General features: G+C 40.9%; 2 protein-coding genes across 3 annotated transcripts; one reads left to right on the top strand and one right to left on the bottom strand.

Annotated features, from left to right (window-relative positions):
• Nucleotides 1-873: 873 nt before the first annotated feature.
• Nucleotides 874-18,251, bottom strand: pogzb (pogo transposable element derived with ZNF domain b). 2 transcript variants are annotated; one of them, XM_072680046.1, is made up of 21 exons: nucleotides 18,167-18,251; nucleotides 16,288-16,412; nucleotides 15,931-16,055; nucleotides 13,870-13,977; nucleotides 13,614-13,771; nucleotides 13,383-13,482; nucleotides 13,031-13,276; nucleotides 11,714-11,899; nucleotides 11,446-11,531; nucleotides 11,081-11,352; nucleotides 10,784-10,938; nucleotides 10,082-10,182; nucleotides 9,796-9,942; nucleotides 9,505-9,639; nucleotides 9,130-9,353; nucleotides 8,006-8,146; nucleotides 7,743-7,796; nucleotides 7,521-7,633; nucleotides 3,707-5,167; nucleotides 3,314-3,347; nucleotides 874-2,986 (listed from the first exon to the last, which is right to left on the bottom strand). In XM_072680046.1, the coding sequence occupies exons 3-21, from the start codon at nucleotides 16,049-16,051 to the stop codon at nucleotides 1,177-1,179; spliced, it is 5,652 nt and encodes a 1,883-aa protein (XP_072536147.1). In that variant the 5' UTR covers nucleotides 16,052-16,055; nucleotides 16,288-16,412; nucleotides 18,167-18,251; the 3' UTR covers nucleotides 874-1,176. The 2 variants fall into 2 exon arrangements, with proteins under 2 accessions (XP_072536147.1, XP_072536146.1); XM_072680045.1 differs by lacking the exon at nucleotides 18,167-18,251 and adding an exon at nucleotides 16,946-17,184.
• On the top strand, nucleotides 18,100-26,368 carry LOC140556299 (retinol dehydrogenase 13). Its single transcript, XM_072680047.1, has 7 exons — nucleotides 18,100-18,235; nucleotides 19,797-19,931; nucleotides 20,020-20,211; nucleotides 21,271-21,432; nucleotides 21,582-21,701; nucleotides 21,799-22,003; nucleotides 22,647-26,368. The coding sequence occupies exons 1-7, from the start codon at nucleotides 18,172-18,174 to the stop codon at nucleotides 22,750-22,752; spliced, it is 984 nt and encodes a 327-aa protein (XP_072536148.1). The 5' UTR covers nucleotides 18,100-18,171; the 3' UTR covers nucleotides 22,753-26,368.
• The last annotated feature ends 567 nt before the right edge of the window (nucleotides 26,369-26,935 follow it).

Raw genomic sequence — 26,935 nt, forward strand, 5'->3', positions numbered from 1 at the left:
CCAAAATCTAGTAGAAAGCCTTCTCTGGACAGTAGAGACAGTTACTCCAACAAAAGCAGAATAAGCTCTCTTTAATTCTCTTGATTTTTGAAGAAACAATGAGTAAGCAGGTGTCCCAATACTTTAGACATACAAGTTTGGTCAGGAAACCTGAATTTAGCCTGAGAACTCGTCCTGAAAGTGACCCGACTTGGCCATTAGCACCAAGTTTGGAATCTGAACTCATAAATTAAGATAAATAAAATAAATAAGAATAAAACTCCACATTCTTACTGATAGTGCTTAAGTTACCTAGTTCACTATGACCATTGTTGTCAGATCACCGGTAAGCCAGACAGCCTAATTATCAGCCATCCAAGATTACAATTAAATTCCACTTTTAAAATTAATAATTTTATTTAACAATGAATTTTTTCAAGCAACATCCTAACTTAAGTCTTAAGTTTGGAGAATCTTTTCATGCTGGCCTCATGGATATTAGTGGACTGAGCTACCAACAGTAAATGACTCCAGTGTGGCTGATAACAAATTTCTTTAAGGAGGGCCTAATGCAAGTAGTGAGCAAGAATAAAGAAGGGGGTAAATGCAGGTCAACCCCTATTAAGGGAGAGGGGTGTGAAAAACTCCAAAGTTAAATCTCAAACTCACTCGACCTCAACAAATTATTTTTAAACGCTGTCCAGCACTGACGAGAATGGTAAATTAATTGGACCGGATGTACAAAATACATGACTGAGGTACTCCAGGACCACTATTGGAAACCACTGCCTGAGAAAGTGAACTTCTAACCGACCCAATTCTTTTTGAAATACATAAATTTAAGACAAATTTAGCCATCACTGCTGCTTTAGCCACACAGAGATGAAACAATGGTACGAAAACAAACATTTATGTACCAGAGATTTTAGTCCAGGAATGAAAATAGTTACAATTTGGGGGTTCAAATATTATACAAATATTAACAGTAAAAAAGCCATGATCAACTAAAGTTCATGTAGCTTTTACAGAGAAATGAAAAGCTACATTTTAACGTTTCATTTTTCAAGATTCTATTCCACCCCCAAACACATTCATTATTAAACAAGCAAGTGGACATGTTGTGCAGAGATCTAGAGACGCTTTAAATCTGTACTCCTAGTCTCCAATCTTTCTTTTAAATTACAGCATAATAGAAGACTAGCTATCGGATTCCACATCTGTTAGAGATGAATCGGAGTCTTGATGGGGCTCTAAAAGCTCCTCTTCTTCAGGAACCTGAGCTGGTGACAGTGGGTGGGTATGTGATGGAAGGGAAGAGCTAGTATCTGAAGTTTCACTTGATGCCTCCAAACCTTCCTTCATACTTTCCTGTGCTTTCTGTTCAATCTCATTTCTCTCAGTCAGTGCCGCGTCCTTATTTTCAGCATGATCAGCCTTTTCCGATCCTTTCTGTTCAACAACGTCCGCTGTGTGAGATTTCTCATTGATTAAACCGGCATTTGCCTCCACGACACCGTCAACGGATGTCTCCATGGAGTCATCTTCAGACAAAAGCTCGGATTCTACTGCCTCTGGTCCAAGCATGGCTTCTGTCAATTTATTCATCAGCTCCAACTGAGCATTAGCTTCCTTCTTACATTCTTCTTGCTCAGCAATCACACGAGAAAGGCAAAAAGAGTGCTTAATCAGCTCAGGCCTGCCAGAGCAACAAGCCAAGAACTCCTCTAGCCAGGTCACAAGGAGCTGTGCCAAGTCTACAGGTGTGACCTCTGTTACTTCGGAAGCCAACTGCGACCAGCGAGCTAGCAAGAACTTCTTTAGCACAGGGTTCACACACATCTCCAAAGGCTGCAGCTGGCTAGTGCACCCCGATGGAATAATGACTGGTAAGGTTTTGGTGCCACTCATGGTGGACACAAAGCCTTCAGACATGTGGCTATGATGGCCATCCATAACTAGGATGGTCTTACTTCCATTCTGGGAGTTCAAATGCTGCTGCCACACACGGGAATTCCAGATTTCAAGCTCCTCGTTCTCAGAAAAACCATCAGCTCGTGCTTCCAGCAGAAGGGAGTCTGGCAGCTTTTTGCTAAAACTCCTAAAGGGGGTGCCTTTAAAAAACAGAACTGTTGGCAGTATCGTACCATTTGCCAATGATGAAAGGTAAATATTCACCCAAGGTTTCTCTGTACCCTCTAGCCGAAAGGCAGACTCTCTGGAAGTGACGGTAGTTTCAACGAATGCACCAAAGTCAACAAAAATAGAAAGCTCATCCATGGCACCAACAGCAGAATGAGGTACACTGTGCATTTGTATCTGTCTCTGTACGAAGCCAGTGAAATGGAGACAGTTTTCCTCCATGCTGTGTGGAAGCTGAGGACAGGGCAGGACCGGACTCTGCACGCCAAGTTTATGCTGTAGCATGAAGTTCACTGCCCACTCATACGAAATACGGAAGGAACTGCTCTGGTTAGTTTGAACGTGGACCTCTGAGGCTTTCTGAAAGAGGTTTGTTTCATTGATAGTATGTTGCTGCTCTCGTTGGACCAACACCCACTCGACCAAACGTTCTATAGCCTCTCTACTGCTGCTGCCTAGACCCTCATGGTCTAATCTTTTCTCTTTGTCTCGAAGCCAGGCTCTGATGAGCTGAGGTTTAGTGTCCATTTCTTTGGCTGCCTTCTGGATCCCAGAGCACAATGCAAACAGTAGTATTCTGAGCTGTCGAACAGTAAGCGTCTCCTCTTTTTCTTTGCTGGTCTTTGGAGAAGTTGCTTTTGCTGTGGGCTCACTGACTGACTGTTCATCTTCCATTCTAAGTGGCTCTTGCTGACTACTGTCATCCGTCTCGAAGTCTGAATCTGAAGCTTCCAGAGGGGCCAATTCCTGGTCAAGGTCTTCATCCAGCATAGAGGACGCTTCTAGAGATGTAGCGGATTCATCTACTGAAGAGCCATGATGGATGCTTCTTGAAGTGCTGGAGTCTGGGGCAGGCAGAACACATTCTCTGAAAGACAATAAAAAAAATTGTCAAGCATGAGCTACAGGAGTATAAAGCTTTAAGCTGCGGAGCAGTGGAACTGTGTTCTCTGGAATAATAGTGCTTCATTCAGTACTTTTGGGATGGGTTGGGGAGTTTGGGGTGAGGTAGAATGGACAGTAGAGACCAAGAAATATGTATGTGGAATGCGATCTTTCAGGGCTTTCGTTCAAATGTTGTTTTTAATGTCCAATTATTATAATTTTTTAGTAGATGGCATCATTCCCAGTTGACATGTCAAACTCAGTTTCACAGATATGACAATATGAAAAATAAATAAATTAAAACATCTACCTCTTAGGCTCCACAAATCCAATTTTGGGGTTACCTGTAAAGAAAAAGCAGAAATGACTAAGAGAACAGTAAATCAATACTAAACTATAAAGTAAATACATACAGGAAATTAATGTTCTTTTTAGCAACTCACATATACTTACTAACCCCCCCAACCAAACATACACTCATGTACATATAGGGATTTATTTGACCTTTGAAATTTGCAGAGAAACCATGGAAGTCCCAGAAGCAGCAGGTACTCTTGCACAAGCTGACATGGCATGCAGTGCAGCCATAGACACTCATGACGCTGATTCTTTAGGTTGCAACTTTTACATCTTCTGCTCCTAAATTTAATTTTGGCTAAATGATGTCTGACCCCCTCAAAAGTCTCAGAAACTTCACTCCTACCCTCATATCTTCTCTGTTGAAACCGGTCATTGGCGATTTTCTTCTGGAGAGCCTCTCTTTCAGCGCACTTGGCCAGCTGGTATCCTAGGCGTTTACGATAGTCGGCCTGGGAGAAGTGGCCTCCCTGAAGCCATGGAGGTGGGTTGCCCTTTCGTGTCTCTCGCAATATAATGAAGGAGTTGATGACACTTAAGTTGACAAGAAACCAGAACAGGCGCCGCCAGTTGGTGTCTAAGATCAATCCACCAAGCTGGTTGCAGGCCAGCAGCTGATTACAGATGTCCACACCACGCATGTTATCCTGAAGCAGCTTAAAGGCCAGTGGTCTTGAGATGGTGGAGAGCTCACCTGCCTTATTCGAGGACTTTCTCCACACTGTGTCAGGCTGGCCAGCCCCAGCATTTGTGGAAAGGCAGATCATCTCTTTTGCGTCCTTCCATCTGGTAAACAACACTGGGGAATGCTCGAATTGAAGAAACTCCCCAGGGCTCTCCAGTGCAGGCTGACTCCAGAACTCCATAGGGAGGACTGGACAACGAGCAGGGATGGAGCTGGAGCAGTATATACTCTTTTTGTGTAACTTCTTCATGAGGGGAACACTTGCTAGTAGGCTGGATATGAAAACCTGATGATGTTTTCCTTCGAGACTGTCCACAAGATAAGGCACAACCAAGCTCCCCAAGTCTATGTCTTTCTCCTGCTTTGTCAAGATGAGCAGTTTATGACAGTATCCAGACTTTGAGTCACACATAAGCCATATTCGTGGCTGAGAATTTGTAGACTCCTCCCGGTCAGCTCCTTTCTCCTGGGTTGGCAGCAAAGCCCGATCAATAGTCAAACATCTGTTTGGCTTGTATGCTTCCTGCATGCTTGTCTCTAGGATTTTTAGCATAGGCTGGAAGAAAGACAGCTTGCCCACGTGGCGGTTGTCATCTTCTGCAAGCATGCTGCTCATTCGGATATGAGACCTGATCTGCCTGAAGCGAGTGGCAGACATGGTCCTGTAGAAGGTGGTACAGCTATGGTAATGCTTCCAGGACCAGTACATCTCTAACTCAGGGAGACACTGCACACCCATCAGGATACAGAGGCCTATGAATCCTTTGACTTCTTCATTGGTCAGAGGGTACCATGTGGGGTCTCCTCTGCCTAGAGATCTCCGATATTTGGCATAGGCATTGGTCTCAAAAACAATTTTGTATATGAGCGTGTCGGGGAAGAGTAGCTGGAAATACTCAAGGACATCGCTGCTTTTGCCCATGAAATGCTGCGGTCCACAGCTGTCTGTGAACTCTGGCACAGATTCTCCATCACCTGGAACCTTCCAGTTCTCCATGGACAGCCAGTCAGGCTTTGTCTCAACACTAGCTCCTTCCACTTGTGGTCCCTCCACTTCCTCCTCCTCCTCCTCCTCCTCCTCCTCCTCAACCTGGCAGTACTCAATATCAGTCTCCAGACACTCTGTAGGGGAGGGGAGGGATCATAGGAACACACAGTTAGTCTTCTTTTCTGGAGGCATATGACCACTATTACTCCACTTTACTATCCACTTCACTATACTTAATGCTGAAGTGGTTTCCATGTGCCTGTTAGTGTTTTGAATGAGTAAGTAGTTCAGAAGCAGATGGTATTTCCTTGGCATACAGTTCTTTTGTAATTATTTAAAAATACTTCTTTAAGTTGCCTTCTGGCTGTCTCCATTCATGTGATGTACTGAGATAATTGTGCTGTTAAAAGCACCGATACCCCCCCGCCCCAACCAATGTACTCTGACAAACTCTTGTTGTGAAATAACAGTAATTCCTGTGAAGCAACACGAGTAAATAACTCAAGTTTGTATCTGCGGTGTTTGAGTTTAGACTGCTAAACTGCGATTTATGCTTCTGCATGGAGTCAGCGTATTGTCTAAGTCCTTCACCAGTGACCTACGTCGTTGTTAGCGTTTATACTTGTGTGTAGCTGCATCTGAGTCACTGTGCAGCCAAGACACAAATCTAGCAAGGGGGATTTTTATGCTACGGTGTTGACTCGCTTTGCACATTACAAATGATGGCGACTGAAACTGAGCGGATTATTCTGGATTTGGAGCAAAATAACTGTATACTTTTACTAAAATTCCTGCAATGACAGAGAGAAGATGTGAGAGGAGAGGACAGCCCTCAAGGCCAATGAACTGAGTCAGGAGGAGGGTAAATTTTCTGTGACTGAGTAAATTTTGGTAAATTTGATTATTGGGTTTTTTATGCACAACCATTTATCTCACATTAGCATACAGTGTGATCAATGTTTGTCCAACTGAATTTACAAGTGTTGGCGAACGCAGAAATACGATGCCACCAAGCGGACCCATCAGAGTTGTAGTGGTCGGCATCACCGCGATATGTAGTTACATATCTGGGGAGATGTGCATCAGGCTACGGCATAGGGTACATGGCTAAGCGTAGGCTACAGCGTAGATTACACACAGAAGCATGAATTGGCCCTGAGTTTACAATGCAAAGATACTGACACTGAGGGGGGAAAAAGAAAAAAAAAGAAAGAAACAAACAAACAAAAAAAAAACCCAGTAAAATTATTGGTAACTATTGGTTAGAACTACTTAAATTAACTGGAACAACGGTTAATTTAGTTTTCAGCTGTGCCACATAGTCAGTGTTAAGGGTCTCAAGAACAGTGTATGTAAAAAAGTTATATTTAGTTAAATGTGAATTTAACTTCATTTTCACAAACAAATTTAATTAAACAAACATTATTAAACTGATTGTTGAACAGATTCCAAGAGCTTTTTTGATTTGTATATTTTATTTTTGAGAGAGCATTGTTTAGGAAATTAGTCAAATGAAAACAGAGGAGAAAAAAATATATATATAAAATGTTTTTTTGTATTGTTTTTGTTGTCTTAACATTAAGTCTCTTGTTTGCCAAGTTCTTCCCAATTTACTCACTAAATGTAGTACGGATGGTGGAAGTACATAAGAGCATATTTTGGTTTAGAACATAACTGTTCTGTTTAACCGTTGCAAATTGACCTTTCATAGGACATAAATACGAAAATTTTTATTTTTTTTGATAAAGCATCCTACGACCTGCACCAACATGAAGACAAAAGCATGCCTCTATATGGGTGTCCATTTTTTATTCAAATTTATTTTCAGGGTCCCCGCAAAACTTTAAAACTTTGAAAGTCTAAAGGGTTACGGAGGGGCCCTGCACTCACAGTCACAGCTTGGCAATAGTGCAAAAAATGAACTCAAACTCAAGAGAATACAAGTATATTGAGTGACTACAGAAACCACACCATTTTTTATACAGGACCACAAGTAATTGACCAGCTGTGTGTGGTTGCAGCTGTGCGTGATTACACATAAAGAAGAGCTAAGACTAGACTAGAGTTGATTCCAGATGAGGCACTCACAGTTTGTTGTGGTTCTTTTGCAAAATGAAGACAAAAAAAATGTAAAACCAGGCAATTCTAAATTCTAAAACATTGGTTGTGATTAAAATGAACAGTTTAACATGGCAAACAACAACAACAAAAGGTGGTAGAATACAGGTACTGTAGAATAACAACAGTCAAGACACTTACCATGTCTCATTAACAAAAGTCCAAATTATTCCCTGAAATGTGGGAACTGTCTAAAAAGTGCTATGATTCCTATTTGTATCACCCAAAAAAAATGGTTGATGCCTAAAGTATGCATTTCAAAAACTTTCAAATGTGCAGGAGTAGAAGGTCAAAACAACAAAAGTCACTGCTCAATTACTAATGGACTGCTTTACACAATTATAAACTGAAGGCTTGTAAGTCACTTACCTTTCATAAAAAAGACACAGTGATGGTGATCTGGGAACTGGACCAGGTGCTTAGCCATCAGGTCTCCCTGAGTGGTCTTGTAGTTACAACATGCACATGTCAGTGTTAACCAGCTGCAAAACAAAGTCAACTATCAATTGACAATTTCAGAAGTTTACTTTCATATTCTCATGTTTACTAAAGGAATGAACAGTACACAATACTGGAAAATACAAGCATTACCTGACGGACCCCTTCTTAGCGCGAGATTTCTGGATTCTGCCTGGAACATGATTGCTGAAATGGATTGCAACCAATTTGAGTTACTACTGAGTGTATCCTGGGTAACAACTGCTGAGATCTCTAGTTCTTAATATGTAGTAGGTCACACTATCTATTATGTTGGGCAAAGTATTAAAACTTCCAACACAATTCTATTCCGAAACCCACTCTTCATTGAAAGCTAATTTCAGAAATATCTGAAACTGTGTTATAACTTCACTCACTTGATCATGTGGTTGGCGTATGCGCGGGAGCAGCATGTACTGTACAGGCACAGTGAGCAGTGGACATAGGTAGGATAGTGATTGGCAAAGTCTGGGATGTCAAAGGTGCACTCCACACACTTCTGTCTCCCAAATAACGCTCTAAGGAAAAGGACACAAGAAAATGTTTTGCAACTGTTAATTCATCTTCTAGCTAAACAGATAACTCTAAACAATAACTCCCACAATCACAGAATCCACTGTGAACAAGACATCCAATTCCATTTTTACTTTGTCTGTCAAACCCAAACACATGGCACCAAGTTGTTGTGTACTCCCTGATGGAAAATTCCTGAAACGCACAACCAATAAACTTAAATCTGTCTGACCGTGACCTTTCAGACTAAAGTATACGGGACACCTGCTCATTCATTGTTTCTTCTACACACCGGGGTCCTGTCCTGTCCAGGAAAGCCTTTCTACTAAATGTCTGGAGTGAGGTCAACTCATCCCAGAAGTATGGGATTGAGCACAATCATTCTAAAGAACACAGTTCCACTGCTCCACAGTTGGTGTGGCCGGGAGGCTTTATACCCCTCTAGCCCATGCAAGAGGTTCATATATATCTTTTCCAGATTGTCCTATCGTATTGGTCCTACTTTTAAAGCCTTTAGCATGGCTTTAGTGCTAATCAGCAATGTTGTATGTATTATGTGCCACAAGCAACCCTTTAAAGTTTATCTGTTAGTAGAGGGTCATAAGGTTAGGTTAAAACCTAACCCAGTACCTCTGGAGTTGCAGTTCTGAGGACATTCATTCAGCTTTTTAATTACACATGTTTAAAAAACTACTACTAACTACTAAACTATAATTTAGCCCTCACCAACAGATAAAATGCAAGTCCCCACATGTTTAAAATTGCTATGAAACAGTCAATATAAAATGTGTGCTTGTCCTAAAAGAAGCTCAAAGTGAGTGCACAGGGATGTATTGATGGTTAGCCGAAAGAAACTGTAAACAGAGTCTGCATTGCTATTTGACTCCACGGCTCCTTCTAGTGGACAAGCATTCCAATGTACAGTGCTAAGAGCTGCTTATTTTGCATTACGCCCACGCTGACTTGTCAGAACAAGGTATAAAAGTACCTGTGCTCTTGAAACTTGACCAGGTAGTCATACATCTTGCTGATTTGTTTCTTCCCAGCTGCAGTGCTTTGCGGTACTAGTAGTTTAGTGTTGAGGGTATGTGCTGAGGAAGCTTGGCCAAACTGACCAGTCTTTTTGTCGTTCGCTGTGCAAGAGGGCTCTTTACTGGTTTTTGAAGACACCTGGCCTGTATTTTTCTTTGCTGCATATGCCCTTATGGTCACCTAAACAGTCAAGTGAAATAATTAAAAGACACACAGAAAGAATGATTACATAAAACACACAGCACCAACACCACCACAATTTAAACACGTTCCTTTGAGAATACTTCATGTATTTGGCTTATTAATACGGGTACAGGTACTGAAGGCTTACTTTAGTCCCAGCCTGGAGCCCTTCAAGCTGACTTGGCTTGCGGAATGTTTTGTGGTGATTGACTTTGTGCTCAACCTTCTCCTTTGTGAAGAGAAACTGAAGCCGGCATTTGTTACAGTGGTACACTGATGAATTCTGCAAGCAAAAAGGTTGTTGTAAGAAATGACCAAATGCATGTGTAAACACCCTAAAAGACCATGTACTGTATGTACTATATGTTCTGTAAAGTGTAGCATGTACTGTAGAGTGTCAGATCCTTGCTTGTATCTGTAAACATGTGCTCTTGCATACCTGATGGCGAGAAAAGTGCTGCTGGTAGGTACTGGAGTGCTTAAAAACCTTCAAACAGTAAATGCAGAGCAGGAAGTGGGTATCCTCGTGCCATGTGCGAAAGTGATCATGCACATCAGAGTAGAATGAAGAACGATACTCACACACCTGAAAATGTCAGCATTGGCAAAATTAATAAAAACAACCACAATCAACATGAAATTATTATTTTTTACATAATGATAATAAAAAACAAATAATAATAACAACAACAGAGCCCTGTTTTTCCCCACAGGAGGTAGTTCACCTGACAGACATATGGCATCTCTCCAGGTTTGTGAGTGTTCTTCATGTGTTGAAGGAAAACAGGTTCACTGTCGAAGGCCCACTCACAAATTTTGCACCTGCCTGCAAACAAAAAGCATACAAAACTCTCACCATCCAAACAGCCCACACAAGGACCCACACAAGACAAGTAATTAATTACTAGTACTATAGAATACTGGGATGGGGGTTCCCAAAACATGTTTGTTCCTAGTACCATGTATTAATACCTTAGTAAATTAATAAATGACTTCTCTGCAAAGACATGGCTACAAATTGGCCTGCTAAGCTTATTATCACATAACCAATCGAACTGACTAATTACTTACAGTACGGCTAACAATGGTGGTGATATTTGGTACCATTAATTTAAATGCTTATTGTTGTTCATTTAATACTTAAATGCTTATTCGTTTTTATAATTATTTGCATAATACTACTATTGTGGTAAACAATGAGAAAATGTGTATGTAAACTGATGGTTCAGTTTTCAACTGGCGGTGCCTTCCAGCCCAGATGCATAGGCAGACAAAATAACTGCTTAAACCTCTTTTGTTTGGAGACTATGAATTCTTTTGGGAATCATCAGGAAACACACCACATACACACAATATTTAAGCCATGATAAAACAATGATTTGCACAAGCACTGAAATCTGTTCATTAATAAAAAGCCCCCTTCTTACTAGTTGACTCAAGAGTGTTGTGCACACTCTCCACATGGCACTGAAGGCGAGACGGAGATGGAAACTGTCGGTAGCAGTGTGGGCAAGATGTGTGTTTGTCCACCTCATCAGTCTGCGCCTCCACATCTACATGGAACTTCATGTGGTTCATGAGCCTGCCAGGAGAGGACATGTTCCAGGTTGCAGCAATGAACCAAAAACAACTGACAAACTAGCAATACTAAGGTCTGAGATGAGCAACACCTGCTGAAACATACAACTTCCTTTACTTCTGAGATGAACAGTTTGGCTTCTGACCTGATATTGTTCTTCAGCTTCTTCCCACAGGTGAGGCATTTGAATGATCTAGGCCCTTTCAAGTTGTCTGACGGCACATAGATTCGATTTCCTTCGTAGGTTCCATAGTAGAAGTCATCTACCAACATGACAATCCTCGTCTGGGGCTCTGCTGGACTGACATCCATGCTTTCACTCTTGACTTCTGCAGAGAAGCTCTTGTTGTGAATGGGCAGAGGCTTTGCTGCAGGCACATCAGTGCTCGTGGAACGGCTCATATCTGGACAGCAGAACTGAGAAACAAGGAGAGATTATTACTTTTTCTTCAGCATCTGCTTGGCTTCAGAAACTATTTGTGTTACAAGATGGTGCATTTCTGTACTTACACACATATGTCCCCGAAGCGCCTCAATCATTTTGAATTTAGCTTTGCACCGTGGGCAGGTGTGGGTCAATGGAGTTGCAGAAGTAACTAAAAAGAAGTGAAGGAGCTGCTGAACACATCCAGGTTGTTTCAGAATTTATATACAGCTACTAGACCAGTTAACTAAACTAATGCAACACAAAATAAATCCAAAGTAGTCCTCCAACAAATCTAAAAGCAAGTACAAAAACATAACCCAACCCCTAACCCTTAACTAGGCTGCAGTGTACCTTGTACAGTATGGGTCTGAGCTACAGGAACACTTGTCTGGACAGCAGCAGGGCCAGCACCATTAGCCTTCTGATTGCTCATGACAACAAAGGTCTGAGGTTGGCCCATGGTAGGAAGACTGACAGAGTTCATGAAGCTCATCAGGTTCTGTACATCCAGGTTGCCCTCTCCTGCTTTCACAGTCACTGCCAAAGAATAAGAATAAGACCAATAAACAACATAAAAAGTCTGTACACAGTATTAGTGAGACCAAATGCTTAATTTTTTGTGTACATTAACACTCGTTTTCATTCTGTTGCTACTAGGGATGAGCATTCTGACAGAATATTTGACTAAGAGTTCATTAGTAGATACTTGGATAACTGCGGCCACACACACGCACACACAAAAAAACACAACACCAAACAGAAACCCCCATCCCACCCCCTGACTTTGGCCGGGAAGCTAATGAGCAAAACTATACCTGACCAGTACAAACCTGGATGCTGCGGAGGACTTGTTTTCTCCACAGGTGCCAACATGATACACCACATTGAGAAAAGTACTGGGACACCTGACCATTCCTTGTCCATCCTGTGTTTGTTGGAGTAACTGTCTCTACTGTCCAGGGAAGACTTTCTACTATATTTTAGAGAATTGCTGTGAGAGTGTTCATGAGGTCAGGGTGTTGGATAATCACCACCCCACCTCATCCCCAACTCCTCCTAAAAGTATTGGATGGAGCACCAAGCATCATTCCAGAGAACACAATTCCACTGCTCCACAGCTCAATGCTGGGGGGCTTTATACCCCTTTATAGCCCACACCTGGCATTAGGCATTGTACATATAACATATTACATATAATTTGAACATATAGTGTAGCTACCATATGCTGTTAATGTTTCTTATTTTGGCAAACAGTTAAATCAGCTACAGTATTTACAGCAAAGCTATCTCTGTCTTCTTAGTCATGTTCTTAACACTGAACCTCTGGCAATCTGCTCATGCAAAGGCACTTGTGTTGTGGAGCAGGGTAGAATATTATGACATACAAGCAATGAAACTTGAGCAAAATTGAAATTGTCCTAAACATAAAACTGAAATTTGGTCTGTATGTTTTTTTTTCCGGTTTCACTGTCATTCAATAGGAAACTCCTGAATACTGACTTTACATACTGCACACAGTTAACATAGTAATTAAGTACTTGTGCTCTTCCCTAGTTCCTAAACAATTAATTATCATTCTTCACCAGTTAAATGCAAGAGTCTCCACTTTCAATTTTGTCACATTACTCCTCTAGAACTGTCTAAATTGAAGGTATTTTATTGACTCACCAAATTTAGTCTGTGTGTTAATGGGGATGGCTCTTGGTGAGCTGGAAGCCTGAGGGACTGTGGAAACAAGCTTTGCTCTGGGCTGGCTGGCCGGCGCTGTGGTTCGTATGGTGAGGGTAGCAGGGATCTGCACGGCAGTGAAGGGGCCAGGAGCCTGTGTCCGGCTCACCACTGGAGTCGCAGGCCTCATTGGAGCTTGCTGTGTGATTATTTGAGCTGGTTTAAAAATTCCAGGTGTCCCAGGAGCTGCATCACAACAAATAGGATACATCAAAAACATAGCAAGTGAATCTAAAAGCATTAATAATGACTATTCTGGTTGTGGTCCAAAAAAAAAAAAAAAAAGCCATACCTTGGACCAGGGTAATGGGTCGGACAGCTTGGCCTTGCTGCACATTTAATACGATGCTCATTGGGCTCTGACCTGACTGGATATTTTGGACCGGGATACCCTGTAAAAGCACAAGATGAATAAGGCACATCACCAAATCAGAGGATGTGAGGGTAATGGACAGTTTTACAGCCAATCAATGGCTCTACATTCTGTACAACAACAGGAAAGGACAGAGCAGTAGACCTGCACCTGTGTGGTCAAGTAGATGGGCTGGCTACCAGCAGCATTTGATCCAGGCAGAATAACCTGGGACAAAGCCAGTGGAGTTAATCCTCCTGCACCCTGTGTCAGGATCAGCTGCTGCCCAGGTGCACCCTTAGTGATCCCAGCAGGTGCAGCTGTAGGCACTGGTAAAAGGAAAAGGGAGAAAATAATCAATCGAGGCTCAAATGACATGGAAAAACAAAAGGCCAGATAGCACCAGAGGAGAGCACCATACACTCACATGTATTAGTAAGCAGTGGGACAGTGCTCAAGCTATTGCTGGCTGGAGGCATGCTGGAAATGACAACAGGTTTGGACAAAGCTGGATTTTCAACTCTGCCAAGAGCTCCTGTGGACATGGGGGGGAAACACACACATACACACACACACACAAACAAGTATTAATTATCTGCAAAATCCTATTCTTAATATTGAAAAAATTCTGGTCATTTTGAATCATTTGAGTCAACCTGGTGAAATGTAGTGGTTGGCTGAATTGTGGGATAAACAAATCATACAAAATCACCAACAAGCCACCTGCTCTCACCAACCTGCAAATGTAGGTAGCAGAAGTTTGCTAATCATCCCAACATCCCAAAAAAAAGGCTATTCCGTTCAAGGAATTATAGTATGCAACCTTATTAGGATACACATTACCATATACACACACAATCAACTTATAGGCCAATTTAGAGCTAATTCTGACTGCTTCTGCCAAAGAGCAAAATCCAAGGGCTGACATAAAGACATCCAAAATAAGTCTGAAAAAGCATAGTTCTCAAACATTTTTGTAACACTGATGGAAAGAAAGAGGAAGCGCAATAATGAGAAATCCATCTGTGCCAAAAAAACTATACATGATCAACAGGTTTCATAGCTGAGAAGTGATCATAGTGTATCCCTGTGCAAGGACATAGGGCTTCACACAGATGTGCTGCAACCAAACCCAGTTCCATCACTACTGGGACAACTTTATAGGGCACTTCTGCAACTCAACACAACTCCAAACCTGACAGGTCCATGAGGTTAAGCCTTTTAAGTCCTAATACAATTGGGTTGGGATTTCTTGGAAATGGAGAAATTGAATACATCCAAAATAGACAGGCACCTGTAAACAGAATCATCTGGCAATCAGTTGACACATTCTAGTTGAATTTAGCATCGCTTTATCTTTCTGAATCAGTGAGCTTTCTTCATTGCTTCATTCATGCCACTGTGAATCCACTTTAAGAACTCGTTTCAGTTTAGAAGAACTAAGTTTAGAAAGACTGAGTTAGCCCATCCTCACATTTCTCTATGTCAGAAATCTCACTCACTATTACATGCAGCACCCTTCCAACAAATGACTGAGAGGCTGAAAATACAACCCATATATACTCATTTGAAGCAAAATACATAATTAAATGAATAAAATCTACTCTAAATTCTCTAAGAAGCTAAATACAGCATGTGAAGTTCACACACAGCACAGCACAGTTCAAAATACAAATATGCATTAAATTGCATGCAAACATTTGGGCAACGCTTCTTGTTGATGTTTTGTTTTTAAGTGAAAGTGAGTAAGTTCTCTACATAAAATATATAACAATGTCTGCACCTTTCATACATAGTTCATATTTCTTTTCTGAATTTAACATTAAATAAGCTGTAACATTTTGTGTGCAGTTCTCTTTGCATATCACACGAGGAGAGGTGTGTCTCTGTAAAAGACGCTCATTTATTTTCACTTAGAAAATCACCACAAAAATTTGACCAGGGGTGCCCAGGTTACTACTTCTCGATCCACTGGCAAGGCTCCCATACAAACAGGTAGTTGATGTGTTGGTATACACAGAAGACGATTACATTTCCGCCTGTAGACTCAATCAATCATCCTTCTAAAGCACCTGCATCCAGGCCTCCAGCACAACGGTAATGTTTTAAGTTTCGTGGTTGATTAGAAAGCAGTGTATTGAATCTCATTACTGTAATTAATAATTGTTTCTCCAGGGTAAGCATAGACAAAAACTGCCTCTTCACTTTAATACACATTGAGCTGATTTCTGTGACATGGATTAAGCCTAGTTTTGGACCAAAAAGCATAGCCCAAATGGTGTCCCACTTGTAGAAAATTGTTCTTAGTAGATCACCATTCATTTGGGAAAAACATCCAGTAATAATGGTGATCAAGTGCTTCCTTGGGAGCCATACTTCAGCATCCCCGAGACTCCACGTCGAGCTTGGAGATCATAAACATTCAATGCTGAATGTCTGATGTGAAACAAAGCTACTGGCTGTAAATGTTCAAAAATATCACGCTTACCAGCGGCGGATTTACTTTCAGCAGTCCCCGGCGACTCCTCCGCCGCCTCATTCTGGTTCAACTGTTGCCATGGCTCCAGCTCCTCCTCCTCACACTCCATAAACAAATCAGCATCCTCCATCTTGCTGCAATGAATAATGCAGTGTTCAACAACGAAGGCCCATTTCCACAATCACCACCATCAATCTAAGTTCAAGGCAACTCTAACCTATTTATCTCATTGTTTTGATTATAATAAAGCTGCTATTACAGGGGTTATAACTAATATTAGTCAGAAACATCACTCTTAAAATCAAATCCCCTCTTATACAGTGTCTCTATTAAATTCAATTACCCTCCCCCAAACCCTTCAATTACCTCGGGGAGTGGGGGAGTAGTCTAAAAACACGTCTGTGAGCCCCCTGGACTTCCTGCTCAGTTCAGGTTAGGACAATGTAGCGATGCAAATGAGGCTGGTGGCTGTCATTGTGTGATTATAATACCTGCAAAAACACACAAACGAGTCAATTAAGTATGCAAAACATGTCACTTGAAATTATTTACAATCAAACAGTAAAAAGCATTCCCTTGACATGGAAGAGTATGAGTCTCTGTCTCTCTGCGTCTATAAATAATGAAATTCCCAAATGGCAGACGCAGTACAATTTCACTGATCTGACGAAAGGGGCGGAGAAAAAAGTAGTCCCTGCGCCGCACCAAAAAGCATGCTGCAAGATGCCAGAACTAGCTTCACAGTACGACTGTATCATTTTTTATTGTACAATGTGGCAAGAAAATAGAGAGTGGCGGACACTGTACACGCGAGGTCGTGCATTCGAGAGCAAAAAGACGCGTCCAGAAATTGCGCGGTCTCAATTGGCTCGCATGGCGGAGTGCGTCCGGCGGCCACTTTACTCCGCACATTGTTCAGTGCGCGGACGATAAAGAAACAACACAAACTCGTAGCGGGTGAGCCAACCTCCACACTGAGAAATGCAATATGAGCGAATGCACCGATGTAATAAATCGTACTCACCGCTTTAAACCCCGTATTAAGAATTGACTTCTTTACGAAACACGGGATAAAAAGCCGACGCGGCGACAACGGTTTTCCGTTTTCAGGAGCACCTACCCCACTGGTGGAGTCTGTGACCGCGTCACATCCTGTTCCAACGCCGCGCTCTGATTGGCTCCAGCCCGTCAGTCAGAAATATTACAGTTTAGGAACAATGGCTGCCACACTGTCACATTTACTGAACTTAATGTCGGTGAAATGTGCTCGTATGTGTGCACAATCACGCACAGCCAGCATTCATGTGTGAATGAATCGATGGGCGGCTGTGGATCTCTCTATTTCAGCCACTGTTCGTATTTCCAATAGACTGTTTTGCATGTTCACACGTTTGTATTTAGCTGCTATGAGATTTTTAATTTGCTTCCAATAATTAATAAAATAAAATTTCAATCTATCGATCGATCTATCTGACTATCTGACTGAACTAGGGGCTCTGACACTGTGGCCCGAAGACCGTTCAGAGGTCTTTGGTCCAGTACGACGCTTAAAGGGTCCGGCTAATGACAGCCAAATCAAGGGCCATGTTTCTATTTATTTATTTAATTTTTTTTTGTAATTTGATTCAATTACAAAACATATTTTGTAGTTATATAGCTATAATAAATCAATACGGTGTTGTTATTTATTGCATTTCTGTTATTTTGTCTACAACATACACTATGGTCTAGTGTTGATGCATGTCAACAGTATTTCTTCGGGCTCATATTATGAAGACTGCTCATGTTATAATAGGATCTTAAAGGAGATGGATCTCTCAAATCAACTTTTGCCAGGCCATAAGGTCAAAAATCGTCGTGCGTTGTGCTCTTGGCTAGCCCCCCGTGCTCCCCAATTTGAGGCCACTGAAGATGTGAGTCTACTCAGAGGCTACAGAAGGTTACACTATACTTGAACTTGGCCTACATCGTTATACAGCCTTCTGTAGTACCGTGACAGCGGCAGCTCACAGCCGATTTATGACACGAGAAGGTAGGCAGCCAGCAGGCGAAGCTTAAGTCACTAAGCCGCTGTTTCCATTCGTAGCCGAGAAAGAGAGAGAGAGAGAGAGAGAGAGAGAGAGAGAGAGAGGGGGGGGATACACAGAGGCGCGCGCACACACACACACACACAGAGGGAGCGCGAGAGAGGGAAGTATCGAGCCCGGCAGATATTCTTCATGGACTGTCCACAGACAGAGTCCACCTGAGATGTGGGATCAGGAGTCGTCTCTCTATGTGAAGTGTGGCGCAGTCCTCTCGCTGACAGCAGCCTGTAAGTGTGTTGATCCAGTTCCGCGTTGTTGTAGCCTAGCTTTACCGCCGGCTGGTTGACCAGCGAGCGATGCCGATACTGTGACTGGCGGTGTTGTTCATGCCCTGTATCATCAGGCGTTCATCAGATCTCCCAGAGAACCGAAGTTTCGGTTTAATATAAAAACAGTAACGCATTAAAAAGCTACACAGGGTCCGAATAAAGTTCCGAAATTTCAGAAAACACAACAGGAGCGCAGAGTAGAGGCTGCGATAAGTTATAAGCTATCTGCACTTCACTGCCGCATTACCCTTCCTAATAGCCTGCAAAATAATTACAAACTAAATGCTTAAAAATGTTTATTGTAACTGCAATGATAATAATAATTAATATGATAATTGGAACATGTATTAAATATATTAATGATACCATATACATAATTCATATATTTGTATTATATTTGTAATTGATTACAATTGCATTACAATTCAGATATGAATTGACAATTGATATTATATTTGCTGAAATATTAGCTGAAAACACCTTTATTTTACTACCTTAGTTATAACTAGGGCTGCACCGATACCTTTTTCCTTTCTGATACATATCCCAGTTTTTCAAGTATCTGCCGATACTGAGTACCGATACTGATACCAACTCTGACGTAAATAGTCAATAGATGCCCATAAATCCTGATATTAGGTTATTCTTTTTTATATCTTATCATAAATACGAGATAATATGCTTAAAAGAATCACATTTACTGATTAAGTGACTGCACATATGAAAAGTTTCAGAGCGATGAAGAAATAAAAATTGCCACAATGCAGAAACACTTGCAATGAGGGAAGCATAATCTTGCTAAGCAGGTAAACGTCTCTGTTTAAAAAGGTACTAAACTTCAGTGTCTGGCCTTTAAACAAGCTGCTGAAACTCAACTGGACATGGAAACAAATTGCTGATGTAAAAGTTACATTACATGTCTGTTTAATGGTAATCACTATTTATGACTGGCTTTTACTGGTTGTTTAAACATTTGTTTTCATAAAGTATGTAAACAAAAATGTAAAAATAGGGCTTCAGTAAATAGGGCTTCAGTCAGCTTCACGGTATCTGTGCTCTCCAGTGCCGATACTGATACTGTGTGTAAGTGCCAGTATTGGCGCCGATATGGTGTTGGTATCGGTGCAACACTAGTTATAACAATAGGCATGCACCAATATGGGAATTTTGGGCTGAAGCCCATATCTGATATTTTTCATGTACACATCTACTGATACTCTTGCTGTTACATAGCATTTACAAACATAACAGAAATGTAACATTGATTTCTGTATAGTTTAAATACAGTAAAACGAATGTTAAAAATGTATAATATTTTGGCACAGCAGTCAAGCATTGCCTAAATATTCTGCTCCTCTGGGCTACAATAAATACATCCTCAAATATCAGTCTGAAATGATGGTAGTCTAAACATCTGTCAGATGGTGATAACTCATTTTCAACAATTATCTGCCAATACCTATATGTTTCTGATACCATCATGCATCTGTAATGAACAGCATTGCCATTTCTTATACAGGCATCATCCTGATGCGAAAATGGATAGCCGGTGGCGTATGCAGAAGTAAAGCTCGCCTCGATGGAAAGACAGTGTTGATCACTGGCGCCAACACTGGCATTGGAAAGGAAACGGCACGGGACATGGCCCGCCGAGGTATGGCACATCATTCAGAGCTGCTACAGCTGCTCTTCATGCGATGCTGTCATGCTGCTCTCTGCTATGAGTGGTGTATGAATTTAAGGGGCTCGTGTGGTGATGGCCTGCCGGGACCTGACGCGGGCTGAGGCGGCTGCAGAGGAGATTCGGCGAGCCACAGGAAATGGCAATGTGGTCACCCGACACCTGAATCTGGCCTCTCTGTATTCCGTTCGTGAGTTTGCCAAGGAGTTCTTAGCCACGGAGGAACGACTGGACATCCTAATTAACAACGCAGGTAAAGGCGCTCGACTACAAAGACCCTTTAATGAGGTAAATAATAGACCAATAGAAAACACTTCTGATCAGAGGTTCCATTTTTAGCCTTTGAAGAACAGCAGTGAGTCCGTATTTTGGTTCTAATCTAGCAAGCAGCACACTGCTGTAGAACTGGGCGATATGGCCTAAATGTAGTCTCACGATACTTCCTTCATGATATTTATTCTTTCTGACATCTGATAAGTTAGAATTGACTGTGGTGACACATCTGAAATACACACAAATCTCACAAAACATCTCACAAATGATTTTATTAAGCAATGTAATTTATCAAAATATTGACAGATATTGCTGAACTGCTCTGGCCTGCATCTTAGTTAGTCTGGTCAGGTAGTGTTACACTCTTAAAAATAAAGGTGCTGTAAAGATACCATAGAATGACCCCTTTTAGTTACATGAAGAACTAGTTGTGTAATAAAGATCTGTGAGAGTAAAGAACCTATTAAAGATTTAAAGAACCTTTACTTGATGTCAAGGTTCTTTATAAAAAGTAAAAAGTGGTTATTTTATGGCATCGCTCAAAGAACTATTAGTAGCACCCTTATTTTTAAGAACGTAGGATCAGAGTGTTCAAGTACTCAGAGTGGTTCAGCATACTAAGACGCTGACACTACAGGCCCAAGGATCACAAGTTTGGCACAGGCGTCTGTTGACTGATGTATCAGAGCTGGGGATCCGGCGCTTTTCTCTGATCAGCGTTGGCTGCCTAGTGATGCTGCATAAACGGCAGTTTGAAAATTGGCAATGGCTGATACTTCCCATGTATCTGAGTTGACATGAGTTGGCATGTTCATGTCCTCACCCTCCTAGTGCCGGGAGCATTGCAAGTGATGGGGGAGTCCTTCTGAGTGGGTGGGTTGATTGGCTCAGCTAAATTGAACTGTTCAATTAGACTGAAGTAACTTGAACAGAGCAACTGAGATTTCATACAATAATAAATTTAGCGAGAATAAGCATAACATTGACAAGCCCGACACACTGGCTTTGAAGAAACAGTCTGGTGTCTTCACTGTAACAGGTGTGATGATGTGTCCCAAGTGGGTCACAGAGGATGGCTATGAGATGCAGCTGGCAGTCAATCACTTGGGCCACTTCCTGCTCACCAATCTCCTGGTGGAAATGCTTGAAAGCTCCACCCCCAGCCGCGTGGTGAATGTGTCCAGCATTGCACATGTTGGCGGTAATCTCCTTTTACAAATTACAAATCAGTGTGTTCATGATCTTCACTGATCTGATTCTAGGTCAGACTGTCTTAAGTATTTATATCATTAATAATAATAATTTAATAATTTTTAAGCACACTCAAATTGCAGATTTTTTTTCATGCAGGAAAGATTGAATTTGATGATCTGTTTTTCGACAAGAGGCCGTACAACTCTCTGGTTAGCTACAGACAGAGCAAGTTGGCCAATGTGCTCTTCTCTAAAGAGCTCGCTCGTCGGATGAGAGGTACAATGCCGCTGTTGGAATTCCATTACGGGCAGTTCTGATTGCAACTCATGCGTAATTGATGAGTGTATCTTTCATTTGTGTGCGGGTTCCAAAGGTGCTGGAGTGAGTTCCTACAGCCTGCACCCCGGAGTGATCCGCACAGAGCTTGGACGCCATGTGGAGTCTTGGTACCCGCTGATGAAGACTCTACTCTCCCTCCCTTCCATCCTGCTGATGAAAACACCCTGGCAGGGCGCGCAGACGTCTATCTACTGTGCTGTGACAGAAGGCCTGGAGAACAAGTCTGGAGGCTACTTCAGGTGGGTTTGACAGTCTTAGTCAGATCAGTTGTTAGCCCTTAGAGGTCACAGCAGTCATGGGCAGTCTCCCCGATATTGTTTACACATATGAAATAAATAATCTAAAATAAAAATTTAATAATTAATGTAATAATTAAAAATATGTGTATATATGCACAATATTTGGCTCTTTCAGAATTCAATGAATGCGTCACCAAATATAGGTTTTAAAAAGGATGGGCCAACAAAATAAAAGTGCTTCAAAGCGATGCCTTAGAAGAACCACTTTTGATGCCATAAAGAAAAATGATAAATGTGAGACTGGAGAACCCTTTAAAGGTCTTTAGAACCTTCACTAATTGCACCAAAGGTCCTACCCTTTACACAAACTCTTTTACAAACATGCTTCTTTATGGCGATGCTTAAAGAACCATTTGAAGCACCTTTTTTTTAAAAAGTGCAACTATCTGCCCAATGCAGATACTGATGTATTTCCCATATTACTGTGCATCCCTAGTAATTGTAATTGTAATTGTAATAACATAATTAGTAATTATGTAAGTAATTATTCATCTATGTGTATATAATGATGTAAATTAAGCACAACTTTAGACTTAAAGATGATGAATTTTCCATTGTTTAGCATTTTTATTGTGTATCACAGTGACTGTGCTGAGAGAGAGCCTGCTCCGGAGGGTAAAGATGATGAAGTGGCTCAGAGACTGTGGAAGGAGAGTGCTCGGCTGGTGGGTCTGACTGAAGAACAGTAGACTCAGCTACAGTGGCCTTTTGCTCTGCAAAGATGTCTGGATCTGAAGTGGTTTCACCATGGAATTATGTGGAGTGGAATCTCATGGGTACCTCTGCTTTGGATTAGTGTCCAAAAATGTGTGGCTAACAGCAGTTAAGTCTGCCTCATAAATCTGCCATTGGTGCCCAGCAGTTATATCGGTCCCTTAAATCCTCTCTAATTACCAAGGCTGTTTGCGAAGATTTGCTTAGAACAGGCTCCCGGCGAGGCAAAGTCAACTAAATGGTCAACATTTCACTCAGGAGCACCATTCATAAGGCTACATGACACCTACTGTACATAACCTTATCATGACAGCTGACATAAACCCGTATCAACATTTATAAAGGCTTATTCCAACAAAGGTCATTAAGTATTACCGCTGTTTTGTGCCGATTGTAATGTCATGACAACTGACATTTGTTGGAATAAGCTTTTGAGCCGTGAATCTGACAGTTGCTCGTTACACTGCTTCAAACATTCATTATAAATGAACCAATAGAAATACTCCAAAAAGAAGCTTTTTCCTTCTCCTGTAAAGCTGGCATTTTGGAGATGCAAGGCTTTTTTGGCATGACAGCAACAGTATGTAGACACTTTTCATTGAAAGATAATGAAGTGTCTCAAAGACAGAGGGAGGAAAGTGACATATGCCTACATAAACATTTATAAAGGCTTATTCCAACAAGTGTCAATTGTTAAAAAGACTTAAAGTCAATAGTTATATAGATTGTTCCTCGACTGTGATGCTATTTCACCCTAGAAAGTGTTATAACAACTGACACTTGCTGAAATAAGCCTTTAAAATTGTTTATGTAAGTTTATGTCACTTGTTATGAAGAGATGATGAAGTGGTTCAGTGACAGTGGGATTAATAAAGGCTTATTCCAAAAATGTCAATAGTTATAAAGACTTTATAAGTGTTTATGTCACTTCCCTCTCACCGTCATTAAACCACTTCATCATCTTATCATCATAACAAGTGACACAACCTTACATAAATACTTATAAAGGCTTATTCCAACAGGTATCAATAGTTATAAAGAGTTTTTGTGAGCTGTGATGTCATTTCACCCTGGAAAGTTTTATGACAACTGACATTTGATTAAATAAGCCTTTGTAAGTGTTTATGTAGCTTTATGTCACTTATCTTGAAAAGATGATAACGTGTCTAGCCTGTGGGAGGAGAGTGACATAAACCTACAAAAACATGAAAACATAAAAAGGCTTATTCCAACAAGCATCACCAGCTATCAAGGCTAGTTTTTTTGTTGATTGTGAAGCCATGACAACTGACATTTTTCGAATAAGCCTTTGTAAGTGTTTCCCATTGTTGCCACGCAAAAAACCTTGTACCTCCATTTTTGTTGTTTTTAACATAATTTCTTTTGTGATCTTTTTGTCAAAATTTCACGACGAATGGGCCAATAGAAACACTCGAAAATGACTTTGTGAAAATGACTAAATTTTTTAGTTAAAATTTAGTTAAAGAAAAAGTAAAGTTTGGTTCCTTCTCTTGTAAATTTGGCATTTTGGAGATACATGGTTTGTGCTTGACAGCCGAGTTATGTAGGTTTACGCCACTTATCAAGATAAAGATGATGAAGTGGCTGAGAGACTATGAAAGGAGAGAGACGTAAACCGACATAAACATTTTAAAAACATTTATTCCAACAAGCGGCATTAATTATAAAGGCTGTTTCTGTCGACTGTGATCATGTCACTTTAGAAAGTATTATGACAACTGACATTTGTTTATATAGGCCTAAGTGTTTATATAGGTTTATGGTAGTAGTTCACATAGCTGTCATATAGTCTTACAAATGGTGTCCTACAGTAAAGTGTAACCACTAAATGGATACTGTAGAGGCTTTAATGTACCACTGCTGAGGTTGTGTGTAAAATAGATGCTCTGCTTCCTAAAAAGGGCAAATTGATTGCATTTCAGCAGCAATTCCAAGTGCAGCCTAAATAGCAGTGACTCATCACTGCTGTGTGTCACACTCTTACACTTCTCCTGGTGGAAATGGCTGCAGCCCACATGCTTACAAGCGTTGGCGTGACAGAGCCGAAAATAGGAGGACCACTTGAGAAGTCATAGAAGCACTGGTGTCACTAGGACAGCCAGCACGACTTGCATCCACAGAAGCTCACGAAAACATCTCCTGTTCTCAGGGAATGAGGGAAGTTTTCCTTGGTCAACTTGATTCGTAAGCTTTTGAAGAAAGGGCTGTTTTGCACTCTGTGGGTTTTGAAGCTGTTGTGTACTGTGTATTTATCTGCAATATGGCATCCCACGGTTTAGAAAGGGGTTCTATGTTTACATATTTATTTGTTGAGTTGTTGTGCACAGTTTTCTATGTTTCTAATTTGCATGAGCTGCCATCACTGTTTTCTGCAGGTCTAATGATGAAATTAGCAGCAGTGGAAGGACTAACGTAAGGCTTTTGGGCTTTTAATTTAAAAAGTTGCGCAGTGTAACATCACTGTTCATTAAAAGTGAAATGCATTAAAATAGCATGTTTCAAACATCCAAATATAATATAATAAATATAAAAATGTACAATCGTTAGTTTGGCACCCGGTGATGCCATAGCCATAGTTAGGCAGGCTGGCCCTCCCTCTCCCCCCATCACATAGCTTGTAACTTAACTGATTTAAGAGAACTGTCAGTTAGCGCTCTTTTCCAAGAGTGTTCATCTGTCTGATTATCTCGCATTAGCAGCAGCAGCAGTATGAAAAAAAATGCTGGCTGGCTTCATGTGACTTAGAGGAAGCACACGGTGACCTTTCCTCTTCCAGCACTGGTAACATCTTATGATGGAGGGATCCTAGCTATTGGGTGAGACCTGGATATGACTAAATTGGGGAGATTATGAAGAAGTATAATTTTACATGTACATGTTATTTTTCACTCATGCTTTAAATGATTGTAGCTTATGAACTTACACATTTTTAGATAAACATCATACAAGGAATTGTATGTGGTACAAGTATGTAGTAAAAGTCTCCAAACAGTGTACTGTAAAAAGGCCTCATCGTGAAAATACTTTGGAATAATTACAGTGGGATCAAAAATTCACAAATGCTTAAGGTTGGAAGTACAGTATTATGAATAGTAGAGTAATAATAGCATTATAATAAGAATCTTGGTCAGAAATGCAGGACTGGTGAGTGAAAAATTGCGGAAAGAAGTAAAAATGTTGTTTGAGTTTCACCACAGTTGTGTTTTTAATAAGCTCTGTCCTTACTTTCCGATAAACCATGTACTGAGTGAATCTGTTGGTAATACTGTAACTTTCCTGTTGGGAATTTTTCTCACTGGTTTTACACTGCACCACTCCAGGAATTCCCAGGAGGTTTTACTGAACTCCAGGGTCATGCGCACAATTGTGTTTGACAGGGGTGTGAGCTCTTTCTGAGCACTAGATGGCGGCAGAGTAAGATGTAAACCTTCCTAAGAAGGGTTTTGCCTGGGTTGCGGTTCATGGGGCTCCCGCCCAGTTTTAACCCAGATGGAAATGATGACTAAATAAACAAATGAGATCCTGTCACATTAAGCGCACCAAGAAAATGACAGGACTGTATGACATTGCTGCTCACCAAAATAATAGAAATAATAAAATTATTCAAATAATAAAATATTTTGTAATTATTTAAATAGTGAATAATATTTTTTTTGTATTAGTGATATAACACACATGCCTGTTTGTCACTACATCTAGTTAGCTTTTACTACTTTTGGTTACATAACCATTCATGAGGTTTGTAACCCTGAGTCTCTCCTTGACCTCGTTACACATGGCTCACGCAAGTGAGCTGTCATAGTCTGTTACCTGACTGCTGCTGTTAATAGAAGAGCTTAGGATTGGATTTCTCTCTCTCTCAACACTCAAACCGACTTCATTGTAAAACTTTCCTTCCATTTAGAAGTTTACAAAGCATAGCATCCTTATGGGAATATGTGTTTTTATGTGTAACATAAGAACAGTTCTATTGCTAAGTATTGTCATTCCCCTAAACCACTAAGGTACAGTGTTTAATTTGTTTCAGAGAATACTGTATGTGAGCCTGGCAGCTGCATGATGCTCAGAGCAAATGTCACAGATCTGTTAGGACCTTAATATAGCTTAATATAGCTTACTATAGACTCTCATGGCTGA

The sequence above is a fragment of the Salminus brasiliensis genome, chromosome 5, assembly GCF_030463535.1.
Source record: "Salminus brasiliensis chromosome 5, fSalBra1.hap2, whole genome shotgun sequence".
Taxonomy (NCBI): Eukaryota; Metazoa; Chordata; class Actinopteri; order Characiformes; family Bryconidae; genus Salminus; species Salminus brasiliensis.

Coding starts and splice junctions, on each gene's coding strand:
- pogzb (XM_072680046.1), bottom strand. CDS start 16,051: ATGGAGGATGCTGATTTGTTTATGGAGTGTGAGGAGGAGGAGCTGGAG. Junction 3,348..3,706: donor TCAACAGAGAAGATATGAGG/GTAGGAGTGAAG, acceptor TTTTCTTTACAG/GTAACCCCAAAATTGGATTT. Junction 2,987..3,313: donor GGATTTGTGGAGCCTAAGAG/GTAGATGTTTTA, acceptor ATTGTCTTTCAG/AGAATGTGTTCTGCCTGCCC.
- LOC140556299 (XM_072680047.1), top strand. CDS start 18,172: ATGTGGGATCAGGAGTCGTCTCTCTATGTGAAGTGTGGCGCAGTCCTC. Junction 19,932..20,019: donor ACGGGACATGGCCCGCCGAG/GTATGGCACATC, acceptor TATGAATTTAAG/GGGCTCGTGTGGTGATGGCC. Junction 20,212..21,270: donor CATCCTAATTAACAACGCAG/GTAAAGGCGCTC, acceptor TCACTGTAACAG/GTGTGATGATGTGTCCCAAG.